Here is a 19557-nt window from a genome sequence, read left to right on the forward strand (position 1 = left end):
GTAGCCAACGGGCCGCGAACGGCCGGGACGGACCCTAGCGGGGACTCGTAGCCAACGGGCCGCGAACGCCCGGAACGGACCCTAGCGGGGACCCGTAGCCAACGGGCCGCGAACGGCCGGGCCGGACCCTAGCGGGGACTCGTAGCCAACGGCTGGGACTCAGGAACCCCTCCCGCCATGGCGCCCCGAGATTACACCGCGGAGAAAGGTGGGTGTGGCCCACGCGGCCGACCTGGGGGCCCGGCGAGATCCTATTGGCCGCGGGCCGGAGGAGGGGGCGGGGCTCGGGCCGCTATTGGCTGCAGCGGGGGATCCGGCTCCCGCGCGGCGGGACGCGGCGTCGCCCCGGAAGTGACGTCACGGCGGAGCTCAGTGCCCGGGGGACCAGGGTCCGTCCGCCGGGGGGGTCCGGGCGCGCGCCGCCTCCACGTGCCGCTTTGTTTACCCGGGAGGGGGCGGGGGAGCTGGGTCCGGGGGGGAGCTGGGTCCGGGGGGGAGGGGGGTCGGCACAGGGAGGGGAGGGGGTTGAGGGGCTGGCTGTGGGGCAGGCTGTTGACAGGAGGTTTAGGGGGGTTGGTGGCGGGGTGGGGCTGGGGGGATGGTTGGGGGAGGGGTGGGGGTCAGCACAGGGAGGGGAGGGGGTTGAGGGGCTGGCTGGGGGGCAGGCTGTTGACAGCAGGTTTAGGGGGGTTGGTGGCTGGGTGGGGCTGGGGGGATGGATGGGGGAGGGATGTGGGGTCGGCACAGGGAGGGGAGGGGGTTGAGGGGCTGGCTGGGGGGCAGGCTGTTGACAGGAGGTTTAGGGGGTTGGTGGCGGGGTGGGACTGGGGGGATGGTTGGAGGAGGGGTGGGGGGTCAGCACAGGGAGGGGAGGGGGTTGAGGGGCTGGCTGGGGGGCAGGCTGTTGACAGGAGGTTTAGGGGGGTTGGTGGCGGGGTGGGGCTGGGGGGATGGTTGGGGGAGGGGTGGGGGTCGGCACAGGGAGGGGAGGGGGTTGAGGGGCTGGCTGGGGGGCAGGCTGTTGACAGGAGGTTTAGGGGGGTTGGTGGCGGGGTGGGGCTGGGGGGATGGTTGGAGGAGGGGTGGGGGGTCGGCACAGGGAGGGGAGGGGGTTGAGGGGCTGGCTGGGGGGCAGGCTGTTGACAGGAGGTTTAGGGGGGTTGGTGGCAGGGTGGGGCTGGGGGGATGGTTGGGGGAGGGGTGGTGGTCAGCACAGGGAGGGGAGGGGGTTGTGGGGCTGGCTGGGGGGCAGGCTGTTGACAGGAGGTTTAGGGGGGTTGGTGGTGGGGTGGGGCTGGGGGGATGGTTGGGGGAGGGGTGGGGGGTCGGCACAGGGAGGGGAGGGGGTTGAGGGGCTGGCTGGGGGGCAGGCTGTTGACAGGAGGTTTAGGGGGGTTGGTGGCGGGGTGGGGCTGGGGGGATGGTTGGGGGAGGGGTGGGGGGTCGGCACAGGGAGGGGAGGGGGTTGAGGGGCTGGCTGGGGGGCAGGCTGTTGACAGGAGGTTTAGGGGGTTGGTGGCGGGGTGGGGCTGGGGGGATGGTTGGGGGAGGGGTGGGGGTCAGCACAGGGAGGGGAGGGGGTTGTGGGGCTGGCTGGGGGGCAGGCTGTTGACAGGAGGTTTAGGGGGGTTGGTGGCGGGGTGGGGCTGGGGGGATGGTTAGGGGAGGGATGGGGGGTCAGCACAGGGAGGGGAGGGGGTTGAGGGGCTGGCTGGGGGGCAGGCTGTTGACAGGAGGTTTAGGGGGTTGGTGGCGGGGTGGGGCTGGGGGGATGGTTGGGGGAGGGGTGGGGGGTCGGCACAGGGAGGGGAGGGGGTTGAGGGGCTGGCTGTGGGGCAGGCTGTTGACAGGAGGTTTAGGGGGTTGGTGGCGGGGTGGGGCTGGGGGGATGGATGGGGGAGGGGTGGGGGTCGGCACAGGGAGGGGAGGGGGTTGAGGGGCTGGCTGGGGGGCAGGCTGTTGACAGGAGGTTTAGGGGGGTTGGTGGCGGGGTGGGACTGGGGGGATGGTTGGAGGAGGGGTGGGGGGTCGGCACAGGGAGGGGAGGGGGTTGAGGGGCTGGCTGGGGGGCAGGCTGTTGACAGGAGGTTTAGGGGAGTTGGTGGCGGGGTGGGGCTGGGGGGATGGATGGGGGAGGGGTGGGGGTCGGCACAGGGAGGGGAGGGGGTTGTGGGGCTGGCTGTGGGGCAGGCTGTTGACAGGAGGTTTAGGGGGGTTGGTGGCGGGGTGGGGCTGGGGGGATGGTTGGGGGAGGGGTGGGGGTCGGCACAGGGAGGGGAGGGGGTTGAGGGGCTGGCTGGGGGGCAGGCTGTTGACAGGAGGTTTAGGGGGTTGGTGGCGGGGTGGGGCTGGGGGATGGATGGGGGAGGGGTGGGGGGTCGGCACAGGGAGGGGAGGGGGTTGAGGGGCTGGCTGTGGGGCAGGCTGTTGACAGGAGGTTTAGGGGAGTTGGTGGCGGGGTGGGGCTGGGGGGATGGATGGGGGAGGGGTGGGGGTCGGCACAGGGAGGGGAGGGGGTTGTGGGGCTGGCTGTGGGGCAGGCTGTTGACAGGAGGTTTAGGGGGGTTGGTGGCGGGGTGGGGCTGGGGGGATGGTTGGGGGAGGGGTGGGGGTCGGCACAGGGAGGGGAGGGGGTTGAGGGGCTGGCTGGGGGGCAGGCTGTTGACAGGAGGTTTAGGGGGTTGGTGGCGGGGTGGGGCTGGGGGGATGGTTGGGGGAGGGGTGGGGGTCGGCACAGGGAGGGGAGGGGGTTGAGGGGCTGGCTGTGGGGCAGGCTGTTGACAGGAGGTTTAGGGGGGTTGGTGGTGGGGGGGGCTGGGGGGATGGTTGGGGGAGGGGTGGGGGTCGGCACAGGGAGGGGAGGGGGTTGAGGGGCTGGCTGTGGGGCAGGCTGTTGACAGGAGGTTTAGGGGGTTGGTGGTGGGGGGGCTGGGGGGATGGTTGGGGGAGGGGTGGGGGTCGGCACAGGGAGGGGAGGGGGTTGAGGGGCTGGCTGGGGGACAGGCTGTTGACAGGAGGTTTAGGGGGGTTGGTGGCGGGGTGGGCTGGGGGGATGGTTGGGGGAGGGGTGGGGGTCGGCACAGGGAGGGGAGGGGGTTGAGGGGCTGGCTGGGGGGCAGGCTGTTGACAGGAGGTTTAGGGGGGTTGGTGGCGGGGTGGGGCTGGGGGGATGGATGGGGGAGGGGTGGGGGTCGGCACAGGGAGGGGAGGGGGTTGAGGGGCTGGCTGGGTTGCAGGCTGTTGACAGGAGGTTTAGGGGGGTTGGTGGCAGGGGTGGGGCTGGGGGGATGGATGGGGGAGGGATGTGGGGTCGGCACAGGGAGGGGAGGGGGTTGAGGGGCTGGCTGGGGGGCAGGCTGTTGACAGGAGGTTTAGGGGGGTTGGTGGCGGGGTGGGGCTGGGGGGATGGATGGAGGAGGGATGTGGGGTCGGCACAGGGAGGGGAGGGGGTGGAGGGGCTGGCTGGGGGGTAGGCTGTTGACAGGAGGTTTAGGGGGTTGGTGGCGGGGTGGGGCTGGGGGGATGGATGGGGGAGGGGTGGGGGGTCGGCACAGGGAGGGGAGGGGGTTGAGGGGCTGGCTGGGGGGCAGGCTGTTGACAGGAGGTTTAGGGGGGATGGTGGTGGGGGGGCTGGGGGGATGGTTGGGGGAGGGGTGGGGGTCGGCACAGGGAGGGGAGGGGGTTGAGGGGCTGGCTGTGGGGCAGGCTGTTGACAGGAGGTTTAGGGGGTTGGTGGCGGGGTGGGGCTGGGGGGATGGTTGGGGGAGGGGTGGGGGTCGGCACAGGGAGGGGAGGGGGTTGAGGGGCTGGCTGGGGGGCAGGCTGTTGACAGGAGGTTTAGGGGGGTTGGTGGCGGGGTGGGGCTGGGGGGATGGATGGGGGAGGGGTGGGGGTCGGCACAGGGAGGGGAGGGGGTTGAGGGGCTGGCTGTGGGGCAGGCTGTTGACAGGAGGTTTAGGGGGGTTGGTGCAGGGTGGGGCTGGGGGGATGGATGGGGGAGGGATGTGGGGTCGGCACAGGGAGGGGAGGGGGTTGAGGGGCTGGCTGGGGGGCAGGCTGTTGACAGGAGGTTTAGGGGGGTTGGTGGCGGGGTGGGGCTGGGGGGATGGATGGGAGGAGGGATGTGGGGTCGGCACAGGGAGGGGAGGGGGTTGAGGGGCTGGCTGGGGGGTAGGCTGTTGACAGGAGGTTTAGGGGGTTGGTGGCGGGGTGGGGCTGGGGGGATGGATGGGGGAGGGTGGGGGGGTCGGCACAGGGAGGGGAGGGGGTTGAGGGGCTGGCTGGGGGGCAGGCTGTTGACAGGAGGTTTAGGGGGGTTGGTGGCGGGGTGGGGCTGGGGGGATGGATGGGGGAGGGGTGGGGGTCAGCACAGGGAGGGAAGGGGGTTGAGGGGCTGGCTGGGGGACAGGCTGTTGACAGGAGGTTTAGGGGGGTTGGTGGCGGGGTGGGGCTGGGGGGATGGATGGGGGAGGGGTGGGGGGTCAGCACGGGGAGGGGAGGGGGTTGAGGGGCTGGCTGGGGGGCAGGCTGTTGACAGGAGGTTTAGGGGGTTGGTGGCGGGGTGGGGCTGGGGGGATGGTTGGGGGAGGGGTGGGGGTCGGCACAGGGAGGGGAGGGGGTTGAGGGGCTGGCTGGGGGGCAGGCTGTTGACAGGAGGTTTAGGGGGGTTGGTGGCGGGGTGGGACTGGGGGGATGGTTGGGGGAGGGGTGGGGGTCAGCACAGGGAGGGGAGGGGGTTGAGGGGCTGGCTGGGGGGCAGGCTGTTGACAGGAGGTTTAGGGGGTTGGTGGCGGGGTGGGGCTGGGGGGATGGTTGGAGGAGGGGTGGGGGTCGGCACAGGGAGGGGAGGGGGTTGAGGGGCTGGCTGTGGGGCAGGCTGTTGACAGGAGGTTTAGGGGGTTGGTGGCGGGGTGGGGGCTGGGGGGATGGTTGGGGGAGGGGTGGGGGGTCGGCACAGGGAGGGGAGGGGGTTGAGGGGCTGGCTGTGGGGCAGGCTGTTGACAGGAGGTTTAGGGGGGTTGGTGGTGGGGGGGCTGGGGGGATGGTTGGGGGAGGGGTGGGGTCGGCACAGGGAGGGGAGGGGGTTGAGGGGCTGGCTGGGGGGCAGGCTGTTGACAGGAGGTTTAGGGGGTTGGTGGCGGGGTGGGGGCTGGGGGGATGGATGGGGGAGGGGTGGGGGTCGGCACAGGGAGGGGAGGGGGTTGAGGGGCTGGCTGTGGGGCAGGCTGTTGACAGGAGGTTTAGGGGGGTTGGTGGCAGGGTGGGGCTGGGGGGATGGATGGGGAAGGGGTGGGGGTCGGCACAGGGAGGGGAGGGGGTTGAGGGGCTGGCTGTGGGGCAGGCTGTTGACAGGAGGTTTAGGGGGGTTGGTGGCGGGGTGGGACTGGGGGGATGGTTGGGGGAGGGGTGGGGGGTCGGCACAGGGAGGGGAGGGGGTTGAGGGGCTGGCTGGGGGGCAGGCTGTTGACAGGAGGTTTAGGGGGGTTGGTGGCGGGGTGGGGCTGGGGGGATGGTTGGAGGAGGGGTGGGGGGTCGGCACAGGGAGGGGAGGGGGTTGAGGGGCTGGCTGGGGGGGCAGGCTGTTGACAGGAGGTTTAGGGGGGTTGGTGGCGGGGTGGGGCTGGGGGGATGGTTGGAGGAGGGGTGGGGGGTCAGCACAGGGAGGGGAGGGGGTTGAGGGGCTGGCTGGGGGGCAGGCTGTTGACAGGAGGTTTAGGGGGGTTGGTGGCGGGGTGGGGCTGGGGGGGATGGTTGGAGGAGGGGTGGGGGGTCGGCACAGGGAGGGGAGGGGGTTGAGGGGCTGGCTGGGGGGCAGGCTGTTGACAGGAGGTTTAGGGGGTTGGTGGCGGGGTGGGGCTGGGGGGATGGTTGGAGGAGGGGTGGGGGGTCAGCACAGGGAGGGGAGGGGGTTGAGGGGCTGGCTGGGGGGCAGGCTGTTGACAGGAGGTTTAGGGGGGTTGGTGGCGGGGTGGGGCTGGGGGGATGGTTGGGGGAGGGGTGGGGTTCCGGCACAGGGAGGGGAGGGGGTTGAGGTGCTGGCTGGGGGGCAGGCTGTTGACAGGAGGTTTAGGGGGGTTGGTGGCGGGGTGGGGCTGGGGGGATGGTTGGGGGAGGGGTGGGGGTCGGCACAGGTAGGGGAGGGGGTTGAGGGGCTGGCTGTGGGGCAGGCTGTTGACAGGAGGTTTAGGGGGTTGGTGGCGGGGTGGGGCTGGGGGGATGGTTGGAGGAGGGGTGGGGGTCGGCACAGGGAGGGGAGGGGGTTGAGGGGCTGGCTGGGGGGCAGGCTGTTGACAGGAGGTTTAGGGGGGTTGGTGGCGGGGTGGGGCTCGGGGGATGGTTGGAGGAGGGGTGGGGTTCAGCACAGGGAGGGGAGGGGGTTGAGGGGCTGGCTGGGGGGCAGGCTGTTGACAGGAGGTTTAGGGGGGTTGGTGGCGGGGTGGGGCTGGGGGGATGGTTGGAGGAGGGGTGGGGGTTCAGCACAGGGAGGGGAGGGGGTTGAGGGGCTGGCTGGGGGGCAGGCTGTTGACAGGAGGTTTAGGGGGGTTGGTGGCGGGGTGGGGCTGGGGGGATGGTTGGGGGAGGGGTGGGGGTCGGCACAGGGAGGGGAGGGGGTTGTGGGGCTGGCTGTGGGGCAGGCTGTTGACAGGAGGTTTAGGGGGTTGGTGGCGGGGTGGGGCTGGGGGGATGGTTGGGGGAGGGGTGGGGGGTCGGCACAGGGAGGGGAGGGGGTTGTGGGGCTGGCTGTGGGGCAGGCTGTTGACAGGAGGTTTAGGGGGGTTGGTGGCGGGGTGGGACTGGGGGGATGGTTGGGGGAGGGGTGGGGGGTCGGCACAGGGAGGGGAGGGGGTTGAGGGGCTGGCTGGGGGGCAGGCTGTTGACAGGAGGTTTAGGGGGGTTGGTGGCGGGGTGGGGCTGGGGGGATGGATGGGGGAGGGGTGGGGGTCGGCACAGGGAGGGGAGGGGGTTGAGGGGCTGGCTGGGGGGCAGGCTGTTGACAGGAGGTTTAGGGGGGTTGGTGGCGGGGTGGGGTTGGGGGGATGGTTGGGGAGGGGTGGGGGGTCAGCACAGAGAGGGGAGGGGGTTGAGGGGCTGGCTGGGGGGCAGGCTGTTGACAGGAGGTTTAGGGGGTTGGTGGCGGGGTGGGGCTGGGGGGATGGATGGGGGAGGGGTGGGGGGTCGGCACAGGGAGGGGAGGGGGTTGAGGGGCTGGCTGGGGGGCAGGCTGTTGACAGGAGGTTTAGGGGGTTGGTGGCGGGGTGGGGCTGGGGGGATGGTAGGGGAGGGGTGGGGGTCGGCACAGGGAGGGGAGGGGGTTGAGGGGCTGGCTGGGCGGCAGGCTGTTGACAGGAGGTTTAGGGGGTTGGTGGCGGGGTGGGGCTGGGGGGATGGTTGGGGGAGGGGTGGGGTCAGCACAGGGAGGGGAGGGGGTTGTGGGGCTGGCTGTGGGGCAGGCTGTTGACAGGAGGTTTAGGGGGTTGGTGGCGGGGTGGGGCTGGGGGATGGTTGGGGAGGGGTGGGGGTCAGCACAGGGAGGGGAGGGGGTTGTGGGGCTGGCTGTGGGGCAGGCTGTTGACAGGAGGTTTAGGGGGTTGGTGGCGGGGTGGGGCTGGGGGGATGGATGGGGGAGGGATGTGGGGTCAGCACAGGGAGGGGAGGGGGCTGAGGGGCTGGCTGGGGGGCAGGCTGTTGACAGGAGGTTTAGGGGGGTTGGTGGCCGGGTGGGGTTGGGGGGATGGATGGAGGAGGGGTGGGGGTCAGCACAGGGAGGGGAGGGGGTTGAGGGGCTGGCTGGGCGGCAGGCTGTTGACAGGAGGTTTAGGGGGGTTGGTGGCGGGGTGGGGCTGGGGGGATGGTTGGAGGAGGGGTGGGGGGTCGGCACAGGGAGGGGAGGGGGTTTGAGGGGCTGGCTGGGGGGCAGGCTGTTGACAGGAGGTTTAGGGGGGTTGGTGGCTGGGTGGGGCTGGGGGATGGATGGGGGAGGGGTGGGGTTCAGCACAGGGAGGGGAGGGGGTTGAGGTGCTGGCTGGGGGGCAGGCTGTTGACAGGAGGTTTAGGGGGGTTGGTGGCGGGGTGGGGCTGGGGGGATGGTTGGGGGAGGGGTGGGGGGTCGGCACAGGGAGGGGAGGGGGTTGAGGGGCTGGCTGTGGGGCAGGCTGTTGACAGGAGGTTTAGGGGGGTTGGTGGCGGGGTGGGGCTGGGGGGATGGTTGGGGGAGGGGTGGGGGGTCGGCACAGGGAGGGGAGGGGGTTGAGGGGCTGGCTGGGGGGCAGGCTGTTGACAGGAGGTTTAGGGGGTTGGTGGCGGGGTGGGGCTGGGGGGATGGTTGGGGGAGGGGTGGGGGTCAGCACAGGGAGGGGAGGGGGTTGAGGGGCTGGCTGGGGGGCAGGCTGTTGACAGGAGGTTTAGGGGGGTTGGTGGCGGGGTGGGACTGGGGGGATGGTTGGAGGAGGGGTGGGGGTCGGCACAGGGAGGGGAGGGGGTTGAGGGGCTGGCTGGGGGGTAGGCTGTTGACAGGAGGTTTAGGGGGGTTGGTGGCGGGGTGGGGCTGGGGGGGATGGATGGAGGAGGGATGTGGGGTCGGCACAGGGAGGGGAGGGGGTTGAGGGGCTGGCTGGGGGGCAGACTGTTGACAGGAGGTTTAGGGGGTTGGTGGCGGGGTGGGGCTGGGGGGATGGTTGGGGGAGGGGTGGGGGTCAGCACAGGGAGGGGAGGGGGTTGAGGGGCTGGCTGGGGGGCAGGCTGTTGACAGGAGGTTTAGGGGGGTTGGTGGCGGGGTGGGACTGGGGGGATGGTTGGGGGAGGGGTGGGGGTCAGCACAGGGAGGGGAGGGGGTTGAGGGGCTGGCTGGGGGCAGGCTGTTGACAGGAGGTTTAGGGGGTTGGTGGCGGGGTGGGGTTGGGGGGATGGTTGGGGGAGGGGTGGGGGTCAGCACAGGGAGGGGAGGGGGTTGAGGGGCTGGCTGTGGGGCAGGCTGTTGACAGGAGGTTTAGGGGGGTTGGTGGCGGGGTGGGGCTGGGGGGATGGTTGGGGGAGGGGTGGGGGGTCAGCACAGGGAGGGGAGGGGGTTGAGGGGCTGGCTGGGGGGCAGGCTGTTGACAGGAGGTTTAGGGGGTTGGTGGCGGGGTGGGGCTGGGGGGATGGTTGGGGGAGGGGTGGGGGTCAGCACAGGGAGGGGAGGGGGTTGAGGGGCTGGCTGGGGGGCAGGCTGTTGACAGGAGGTTTAGGGGGTTGGTGGCGGGGTGGGGCTGGGGGGATGGTTGGCTGAGGGGTGGGGGTCGGCACAGGGAGGGGAGGGGGTTGAGGGGCTGGCTGGGGGGCAGGCTGTTGACAGGAGGTTTAGGGGGGTTGGTGGCGGGGTGGGGCTGGGGGGATGGTTGGAGGAGGGGTGGGGGGTCAGCACAGGGAGGGGAGGGGGTTGAGGGGCTGGCTGTGGGGCAGGCTGTTGACAGGAGGTTTAGGGGAGTTGGTGGCGGGGTGAGGTCAGGGAGGATGGGGGGATGGATGGAGGAGGGGTAGGGGGTCAGCACAGGGAGGAGAGGGGAGGGGGTTGAGGGGCCGGCTGTGGGGTAGGCTGTTGACAGGAGGTTTAGAGCGGTTGGTGGCAGGGTGGGGTTCGTTGCAGGGAAGCTGGGGGACAAATCAGTGCGTGGGGGGGGGTCCCCAGGCCTGACGTTCTCTCGCTCTCGCCCCACAGAGAAGGTGAAGCGTTTCTTGCAGGAATTCTGCCGGGATGGTGAGCTCGGCAAGGAGTTCCCGTATCGGGACCAGCTGGTGAGACTCCCGCCCCACGACACCCCCACCCGCCCCACTGCTCCCGGCTGCCCCAGCCCCCCCCCCCAGCAGGGGGTGCTGCAGGCAGCTGTGGGTCTCCCCCAGCCCTGCAGCTCAGCCCAGCACCCCTCCCTGCCCCCCCAGGTGTCCCTGGCTCACCGGGAGCAGGTGGCCCTGTACGTTGACCTGGACGAGGTGGCGGAGGAGGACCCCGAGCTGGTGGACGCCGTGTGTGAGAACACCAAGCGCTACGTCCGCCTCTTCGCCGACGCTGTGCACGAGCTGCTGCCCCAGCACAAGGAGCGGGAGGTGAGGGGGGCTGGCGAGATGGGGCGGGAGGGGAGGCTGGAGCCGTGCTTGACGGAGCCCTTCTCCGCCCCCCAGGTGGTGAACAAGGACGTCCTAGATGTGTACATCGAGCACCGGCTGATGCTGGAGCAGCGTGGCCGGGACGCAGGGGAGACGCACGGCCCCCAGAACCAGTACCCCCCGGAGCTGCTGCGCCGCTTGTGAGTGTCTGGGGCTGGGGCGGCGCTGACCTCTCTGGCTCCCTCCCCCCACCTCTCAGCCTCTGGGTCTCCCAGCCCTCTGGCCCCCTAATCTCCCTGCCCCGTCGCTAACTCCCTGCTGTCCCTCCCGCCCCTTGCCGCAGCGAGCTGTACTTCAAAGCCCCTTCGGGCTCCAAGGCCCGCGTGATCCGGGACGTGAAGGCCGACTGCATCGGGAAGCTGGTCACCGTCCGCGGCATCGTCACCCGTGTCACCGAGGTCAAGCCCATGATGGTGGTGGCCACCTACAGCTGCGACCAGTGTGGAGCAGAGACCTACCAGCCGGTGAGCGGGCAGGGAGGGGGAGCTGCCGTCTGTCTGTCAGCTCGGGGGGAGTGCCCTGTCCCAGAGCTACGGGGCCTGCGCGGTCTCTTGGGGGAGCCTCAGGGGTCTCCAGGGGAACCACGCAGCCTCACCACCTCCTGAGACTGCACCTCTGGGGCTGCAGCCCCCGCGCGTCTCCCCACGAGCTCTGGGCAGTGAGTTGGAGACGGAGGCCTGGGAGAGACTTGTCCGTCAGGTGGGGACCAACGCGCCCCGGGCAGCAGCCCCGGCACGGGCACTCTGGGGCTTAGCACGGAGAACGGAAGGCAAAGCGTCAGCCCAGGGCTGTTCCCCACGCCAGGCTGGAGGGTTCCCCGTTTTCAGAGTCTGGCAGGCGCCAACACTTCTCCCTCACTTCCCACCTTCTCCAGCTGGGGTCTCTGCTCCCTCACTGGCCCCCCCATGGGTTTGGCTCTGTTTCATCCAGTTCCTTAACGAGGCTGCATCCCCCCTGCCCCAGACAAGGAGGTGACACGCACACCTGTGTCTTTCAATCCGTCCTCAGAGTAAACTTCAGCCCCTTCCCCTCAGTGGGCAGCCAAGTAAACCCCTGGGGGAAACTGAGGCACATAGAGGCCTCATCAAATAATTACAAACATTCTCGCATTGTCACACCCCCACCTGGGCGTGGGGGAGTAGCCGAGTCCCCTGTTTAGCCGCCAGGCAGGGGGTGTGTCTGACCCTCTCTCTCGCCCCCCACTCACAGATCCAATCCCCGACTTTCATGCCGCTGATCATGTGCCCAAGCCAGGAATGCCAGACCAACCGCTCCGGGGGGCGTCTCTACCTGCAGAGCCGCGGCTCCAAGTTCATCAAGTTCCAGGAGCTGAAGATGCAGGAGCATGTGAGTGGAGGGGTTTCAGGCTGGGGAGGGGAGTTGGGGTGTGTGAATGGGGTGCCCCAAAGATTGAAAAAAACAAAGAAAGAAGAAGTGGGACCGCTAAACACTGAGGATGGAAAGGAGGTTAAGGATAACCTAGGCATGGCCTAATATCTAAACAAATACTTTGCCTTGGTCTTTAATAAGGCTAATGAGGAGCTTAGGGATAATGGAAGGATGACAAACGGGATGCCTGCTCTTTATAAATACATTAATTCCTCTGATATTAGGGAGGGAGAGGAATTATTTAAGCCTAGTACCAATGTAGACACAAGAACAAATGGGTATAAACTGGACACTAGGAAGTTTAGACTTGAAATTAGACGAAGGTTTCTAACCATTAGAGGAGTGAAGTTCTGGAACAGCCTTCCAAGGGGAGCAGTGGGGGCAAAAGACATATCTGGCTTTAAGACTAAGCTTGATAAGTTTATGGAAGGGATGGGATGATGGGATAGCTTAATTTTGGCAATTGATCTTTGATTATCAGCAGATAAGTATGCCCAGTGGTTGGTGATGGGATGGGATCTGAGTTACTACAGAGAATTCTTTCCTGAGTGCTGGCTGGTGAGTCTTGCCCACATGCTCAGGATTTAGCTGATCACCATATTTGGGGTCGGGAAGGAATTTTCCTCCGGGGCAGATTGCCAGAGGCCCTGGAGGTTTTTCGCCTTCCTCTGCAGCGTGGGGCACGGGTCACTTGCTGGTGGATTCTCTGCAGCTTGAGGTCTTCAAACCACAATTTGAAGACTTCAGCAACTCAGACATAGGTTAGGGGGTTGTTACAGAAGTGGGTGGGTAGGGTTCTGTGGCCTGCATTGTGCAGGAGGTCAGACTAGATGATCACATTGGTCCCTTCTGACCCTAAAGTCTGAGTCTATGATCTGGACTCTCTCTGGCATCCCATCCTCCCCCCATTGGCTTAAGGGGTTTTCTGCCAGAGTCGGGGGGTGCGACTGGATCGGGGCTGATTTTTTTTTCCCTCTTCCCTATGCAGAGCGACCAGGTGCCAGTGGGGCACCTCCCACGCTCCATCAGCGTGGCTGTTCACGGCGAGAACACGCGGCTGGCCCAGCCCGGGGACCACGTCAGCATCACCGGCGTCTTCCTGCCCCTGCTGAGAGCTGGCTTCCGGCAGATATCCCAGGTGAGAGCGGGGCTGGGGGGGCAGGGGGCCAGGCCCACCTCCCCTGCTGAGAGCTGGCTTCCGGCAGATAGCCTAGGTGAGAGCGGGGCGGGGCGGGGCAGGGGGCCAGGCCCACCTCCCCTGCTGAGAGCTGGCTTCCGGCAGATAGCCCAGGTGAGAGCGGGGTCGGAGGCAGGGGCAGGCCCACCTCCCCTGCCAGTTGCTGAGGTAGTTCTGGGGGGCGGAGTGGGATCTTTCATCCCGTGGGTGGGTGATGGGCGGGTTGGGCCTGGCTGGTGGGTCCCCTGGAGTGACCTGCCCCCCTGCTCCTGCCAGGGGCTGCTCTCTGAGACCTACCTGGAGGCGCATCGCATCGTGAAGATGAACAAGAGCGAGGAGGACGAGCTGGGGTCAGGGGAGCTGACAGAGGACGAGCTGCGCCAGATCACAGGTGAACCCCCCTTCCCGTCCCCCATAGCCCTGCTCATCCCCTGCCCTCCTCCTCCCCACACACAGCCGTGCTGGGGCCTAGGGAGCTTCCACAGCCCTGCGGCACCTCCTGCCAGCCCCCTGGGCGTGCGGAGTGTGGGTGTGATCCCCACCCGCCCGGTACCCTGCGGCACCTCCTGCCAGCCCCCTGGGCGTGCGGAGTGTGGGGCAGGTGTGATCCCCACCCACCCTGTACCCTGCAGTGGCACCTGCAACCTTCCTGGGCGTGCGGAGTGTGGGGCCAGGTGTGATCCCCACCCGCCCTGTACCCTGCGCCACCTCTTGCCAGCCCCCTGGGCCTATGGCGTGTGGGGCAGCTGATGGAGGAGGAACAGGGGCTGCCCATGGGTGAGTTCTCCCCTGTATAGCCTTGTTAGCACTTCCTGCTGCCCCGCCCCCTTGCCCACCCTGGCCTGTTTAGGGGGCGGAGGGGAGTCATGGATCAAGGACCCCCGCCCTGCTGACACCCTCCTGGCCTGCTGCATGCAGAGGAAGATTTCTACGACAAGCTGGCAGCCTCCATCGCCCCCGAGATCTACGGGCATGAGGACGTGAAGAAGGCCCTGCTGCTGCTGCTGGTAGGGGGCGTGGACCGCAACCCCCGGGGCATGAAGATTCGGGGTGAGTCTGAGGTGGAGGGGACGGAACCCCAGGAGGGCGTCGGGGAGGACGCTGGGGTGTGTGTGTGTGTCTAGGGATGGGTCTCAAGGGGCTCTATCCCATGGGGGGCTGCTCTGACGCTGACCCAGCTCCTCGGTCTCTTGCTCCAGGGAACATCAACATCTGCTTGATGGGTGACCCGGGTGTGGCCAAGTCCCAGCTGCTCTCGTACATCGACCGCCTGGCCCCCCGCAGTGAGTAACACCCTACCCTGGGGGCGCCGGGGCCCGGCTGGGTGCATCCTCCAGGGGCTTCCCAGCAGTGCTGGGGGTGGGGACGCAGCGGCTGACTCCCGTCCCCCCATCCCCAGGTCAGTACACAACGGGGCGCGGCTCGTCGGGCGTGGGGCTGACGGCCGCCGTGCTGCGGGACCCACTGACGGGGGAGCTGGCCCTGGAGGGGGGGGGCGCTGGTCCTGGCCGACCAGGGCGTCTGCTGCATTGATGAGTTCGACAAGATGCTGGAGAGCGACCGCACGGCCATCCACGAGGTGATGGAGCAGCAGACCATCTCCATCGCCAAGGCGGGCGTGCTGGCCACCCTCAACGCCCGCTGCGCCATCCTGGCAGCCGCCAACCCCGCCTACGGGCGCTACAACCCCAAGCACAGCCTGGAGCAGAACGTGCAGCTGCCAGCGGCCCTGCTCTCCCGCTTCGACCTGCTCTGGCTGATCCAGGACCGGCCCGACCGGGACAACGACCTGCGGTGAGAGCTGAGGGGCCCCTCTCTGCGTAGGGGCCGGGGCGGGGCATCCAGGCAGCAGCGCTAACGCATGTCGCCCCCACAGGCTGGCCCAGCACATCACCTACGTCCACCAGCACAGCCGGCAGCCGCCCTGCGCCTTCCAGCAGCTCGACATGAAGCTCATGAGGTGAGAGCTCAGCCTGGCCCTGGGGGGTGAGAGCGGTGGGGCTGGGAGCCCAGACTCCTGGGTTCTCTCCCCGGCTCTGGGAGAGGAGGGGGGCTGGGAGCCAGGACTCCTGGGTTCTCTCCCTGGCTTTGGGAGGGGAGTGGAGCCTGGTGGGTTAGAGGAGGGGGGCTGGGAGCCAGGACTCCCTGGGTTCTCTCCCTGGCTCTGGGAGAGGAGGGGGGCTGGGAGCCAGGACTCCTGGGTTCTCTCCCCGGCTCTAGGAGAGGAGGGGGGCTGGGAGCCAGGACTCCTGGGTTCTCTCCCCGGCTCTGGGAGGGGAGTGGGGGCTGGTGGGTCAGAGCAGGGGGTGCTGGGAGCCAGGACTCCTGGGTTCTCTCCCCAGCTCTGGGAGTGGGGGCTGGTGGTTAGAGCAGGGGGGCCTGAGAGCCAGGACTCCTGGGTTCTCTCCCCGGCTCTGGGAGGGGAGTGGGGGCTGGTGGGTCAGAGCAGGGGGGGCTGGAGCCAGGACTCCTGGGTTCTCTCCCCGGCTCTGGGAGGGGAGTGGGGGCTGGTGGTTAGAGCAGAGGGGGCTGGGAGCCAGGACTCCTGGGTTCTCTCCCTGGTTTTGGGAGAGGAGTGGGGGCTGATGGGTTATATCGGGGCGGAGGCTGGAGCCAGGCTTATATGCCCTGAGTGTCCTGCTGGAGGAGGCAGCTTGTTCCCCCCGCCCATATTAACCCCTCTTCCCCTCCCCCCCAGGCGCTACATCAGCATGTGTAAGCGGAAGCAGCCAGCTGTGCCGGAGGCGCTGGCCGATTACATCACAGCCGCCTACGTGGAGATGCGCAAGGAGGCCTGGGCCAGCAAGGACACGACCTTCACGTCGGCCCGCACCCTGCTGGGCATCCTGCGCCTGGCCAGCGCCCTGGTGAGCACCCAGCGGGGTAGGGGGCACCGTTCCCGGCTCCAGGGGGCTGGTCAGCGCCCTGGTGAGCGCCCGTCCCTGCTGGGGCGCACCGTTCCCGGCTCCAGGGGGCTGGCCAGCGCCCTGGTGAGCGCCCGTCCCGGCTGGGGCGCACCGTTCCCGGCTCCAGGGGGCTGGCCAGCGCCCTGGTGAGCACCCTGGTGAGCGCCTGTCCAGTCTGAGGCGCAGGGGGCGCACCGTTCCCGGCTCCACGGGGCTGGCCAGTGCCCTGGTGAGCGCCTGGTGGGGTGGGGGGCACCGTTCCCGGCTTCAGGGGGCTGGCCGGCGCCCTGGTGAGCACCTGGTGGGGTGGGGGGCACCGTTCCCGGCTCCAGGGGGCTGGCCAGCGCCCTGGTGAGCACCCTGGTGAGCGCCTGTCCAGTCTGAGGCGCAGGGGGCGCACCGTTCCCGGCTCCACGGGGCTGGCCAGTGCCCTGGTGAGCGCCTGGTGGGGTGGGGGGCACCGTTCCCGGCTCCAGGGGGCTGGCCGGTGCCCTGGTGAGCGCCCGTCTCGGCTGGGGGGCACCGTTCCTGGCTCCACAGGGCTAAAGTGCTGACAGTGCAGGTAGCTGGCATCTGGTTGCTACTGCAGTGTGGGGGCTTGCGGCTCTGGGGGGCCACTGGCGTCGGGTGCAGGAGCAGAGAGGAGGGCTTGGCCGGCCGGCACGGAGCAGGAACCGCTCGGCCTGTCCCAGAGGCTCCAAAGTGCTGTTCGTGCAGGTAGCGTGTGCAGCCGACTACTGCCGGGTCAGCGCTTCGCGAGCCCCCTGGACACCCCTCAGCGCCCTGTCAGCCATGGAGAGGAACCCAGAGCCCTGGGGGTGGGGGTGGAGCGCCCCCCAGGCTGGGTAGGTCGGGTTGGGATTGGCCAGAAACAGCCCGGGGCATTGCCCCTCGTTTGGATGGGTGGGCGCTGGGGGGCAGAGCGGCACCCCACGCTGACCCCCCTCCCCGTGCCACCTCCCCTCAGGCCCGGCTGCGGCTGGTGGACGTGGTGGAGAAGGAGGACGTGAACGAAGCCATGCGGCTCATGGAGATGTCCAAGGACTCGCTGCTGGGGGACAAGGGTCAGCAAAGCAGGTGAGACGTGGACTGGCCAGGCAGGGCTCCCGCCCCCCAAGGCTTCTCCCCACACACATACAGCCAAGGGGCCTGCAGGGGGCAGGGTGCTCTGGGTTAGGGACATGTTCCTGCTCGGAGCGGGTCCTGTGGCTCCATCGTCCTCTCCCTCCAGCCCCAAGGAAGCAGCAGATGGGAGCAAGGGGGTCTTAGGCCTTGTCTACACCACAAAGTTGCAGCGCTGGTGAGGGGGTTACAGCGCTGCAACTTAGGAGGTGTACACATCTGCAGGGCATCACCAGCGCTGCAACTCCCTGTTTGCAGCCCTGGCTGTACACCCGGTCGAACCTCGGGTGTAGAGGATCCAGCGCTGGTGATCAGGTGTAGACACTCACCAGCGTTTTTCTTGACCTCCGTGGAATAAGCAGGTATCACAGCATACCAGAGGAAGCCTCTCTGGTAATCAAGCAGGTATCCTTCCCCGCGGTTTGCTCTCGCGTTCCCCGAACCCCCCTGCAAACCGCGGGGAAGGAGACCTGCTTGCACGGGGGTTCGGGGAACGCGAGAGCAAACCGGGGAAGGAGACCTGCTTCCCCACGGTTTGCTCTCGCGTTCCCCGAACCCCCCTGCAAACCGCGGGGAAGGAGACCTGCTTGCAGGGGGGTTCGGGGAACGCGAGAGCAAACCGTGGGGAAGGAGACCTGCTTCCCCGCGGTTTGCTCTCGCGTTCCCCGAACCCCCCTTGAAGCCGCTCAACAGCGCTGCAGTGTGGCCACATCTAACACCACTTGCAGCGCTGGTTGCTGTAAGTGTGGCCACTCTGCAGCGCTGGCCCTATACAGCTGTACTAATACAGCTGTAACAACCAGCGCTGCAAAATTGTAGATGTAGACATACCCTTAGTGGTTGGGACTGGAGGCAGTGCAGGAGGGGGTGTGTGGAGGCTGACGGTGTGGGGGTGGCCCTGGAGGCTGGGACTGGGGGCAGTTGGGGTGGGGGGGGGGGTCCCAAAAGCTGAGACTGGCGTAGTAGGGATTTGTGGGGAGGCTGGTACTCGGACTGGGGCAGCGTCTGTGTGTGTGTGTGTGTGTGTGTGTGTGTGGGTGTGGTGGTGGGGGTCCCGGAAGCTGGCACCAGGACGGGGGCAGCGCTGACACATTTCTCCCCCGCCCCCCCTTCCCCAGGCCGCAGCGGGCGGCGGACGTGATCTTCGCGACGGTGCGGGAGCTGGCGGGCGGGCGCTAGTCGGGTGGGGCTGGTGCAGGGGGTGTTCCCCGAGGCTGGCACCAGGACGGGGGCAGCGCTGACACATTTCCCCCCCCCCCCCGTTTCCCCAGGCCGCAGCGGGCGGCGGACGTGATCTTCGCGACGGTGCGGGAGCTGGCGGGCGGGGCGGGCGGGCGCTCGGTGCGCTACGCCGAGGCCGAGCAGCGCTGCGTCTCCAAGGGCTTCACCCCCGCCCAGTTCCAGGCTGCGCTGGACGAGTACGAGGAGCTGAACGTCTGGCAGGTGAACCAGGCCCGGACCCGCATCACCTTCGTCTGAGCCGCAGGGCGTGGGAGGGGCCATTCCTGCCCCCCATCCCATCCCTGGGGGAGGCCCCTCCTCGCGGGGTAGCTGGCTTCAGCCCCTGGGGTGGGAGGAGATGGATCATCTCTCTGGGGCACGCACCCCAGGCCAGGTTCTGGGCTAATTGTTCCCAGCCACCCCTCCAGGGCTGAGGCCGGGCCCCTGTTCTGTGCCGTGGGGTGGGGGAGGCCAGGCCTGTGGCCTGAGGGCTCCTGTCCTTGCAGACGCGTTGGTTCGGCTTGTTCTCTTCCCAATAAACCAGTGTTTGTACGTTACGACGCTGCTGGTGCCGGAGGCAGACCGTGCATGAGGAGCTGCCTGAGGCCGGGGTGTGAGGCGTCTCTGGCTCTGTCCTGGGGGCAGCTGGAGCCCGGCCTCCCAGCAGGTGGGGCAGTGAACCGGGGGGAGCCCCCACTCTGTGGTGAGGTGCTGCCTGAGGGCACAGAGGGGCGGGCCCCATCTCACCAGGCAGCTCCTGTCCAGGCCTGCTGGCGCCCACCTCACCCCATCTCCCCCTCTGCGCCGTGGGGCAAAGTGGCTCCGTCGCGCCTGCAGGGCTGAGCCCCAGGGTCGTGCCCGGTAGCTCTCTGCATCGCCGCTGGCGGCCAAGAAGCCAGGCATCCTGGCTCCCAGCCCCACTGGGTGAAAGCCCTAGACAGGGGCTAGAAGCATGGGCCTGAGTGCGGGCGCCTCCGTTCTCAGCTCTACTGGGGGTGGGACCGGACCGGCCGAGCTGCGGGGGGGGGGGGGGGGGGTGTGAGTGAGGATAAATACACAAAGGGGGTGCCAATGGGGTGGTGCTTAACACACCCGCTGCTCGCTTTCCCCCCACTTCAGGGGCTCCTTGCTGGGGTCTCAGATTCCTTTCCCTGCCCCCCAGTTCCTGCAGCTGGGTGGCCCCCACACATAGGCCAGAGGCGAGCGCCAGTGGGGCGGGGCCCCCAGGGGGTTAGAAAAGCTGCTGTTGGAGGAAAGGTGACAAACACGTGCCCTGGGGGCCGGTCTAGCCCTGAGAAAAGGCAGCGTGGGGGTGCGGAGGTTAGGGGTTGGCACCCCTCTGGCTCTCCCAGGGGAGGTGGGCTCCAGAACAGGCCCCCAATGGAGGTTTTAGGGGTCTGTCCATGAGTGTTTGGTCCTGCCTCACCTGGGATGTCTCCATATGAGAACGGGGTCAGGGCCAGCTCACCCAGTGTGATCTGAGTGGGGTCAGGAGTGGGAATGAGCAGCACAGGCAATACCGCCAGCTCCCGGGCAGCGCTGGGACTGCGCAGAATAGGAGCTGGCAGCCTTGCTCAGCCTGGCGCGTAGCCACTGACGGAC

General features: G+C 68.4%; 1 protein-coding gene across 1 annotated transcript; it reads left to right on the forward strand.

Moving 5' to 3' along the window:
* Positions 1 to 11: 11 nt before the first annotated feature.
* On the forward strand, positions 12 to 18512 carry MCM7 (minichromosome maintenance complex component 7). Its single transcript, XM_050933388.1, is given in 16 exon segments — positions 12 to 208; positions 9695 to 9771; positions 9916 to 10080; positions 10156 to 10280; positions 10424 to 10604; positions 11350 to 11487; positions 12518 to 12667; positions 12983 to 13097; positions 13625 to 13756; positions 13906 to 13989; positions 14106 to 14194; positions 14196 to 14500; positions 14583 to 14666; positions 15405 to 15573; positions 16580 to 16689; positions 18006 to 18512. Coding segments are annotated over 16 exon segments (2163 nt in total). The 5' UTR covers positions 12 to 177; the 3' UTR covers positions 18214 to 18512.
* The last annotated feature ends 1045 nt before the right edge of the window (positions 18513 to 19557 follow it).

Source organism: Gopherus flavomarginatus, chromosome 23 (assembly GCF_025201925.1).
Source record: "Gopherus flavomarginatus isolate rGopFla2 chromosome 23, rGopFla2.mat.asm, whole genome shotgun sequence".
NCBI classification, from domain to species: domain Eukaryota; kingdom Metazoa; phylum Chordata; order Testudines; family Testudinidae; genus Gopherus; species Gopherus flavomarginatus.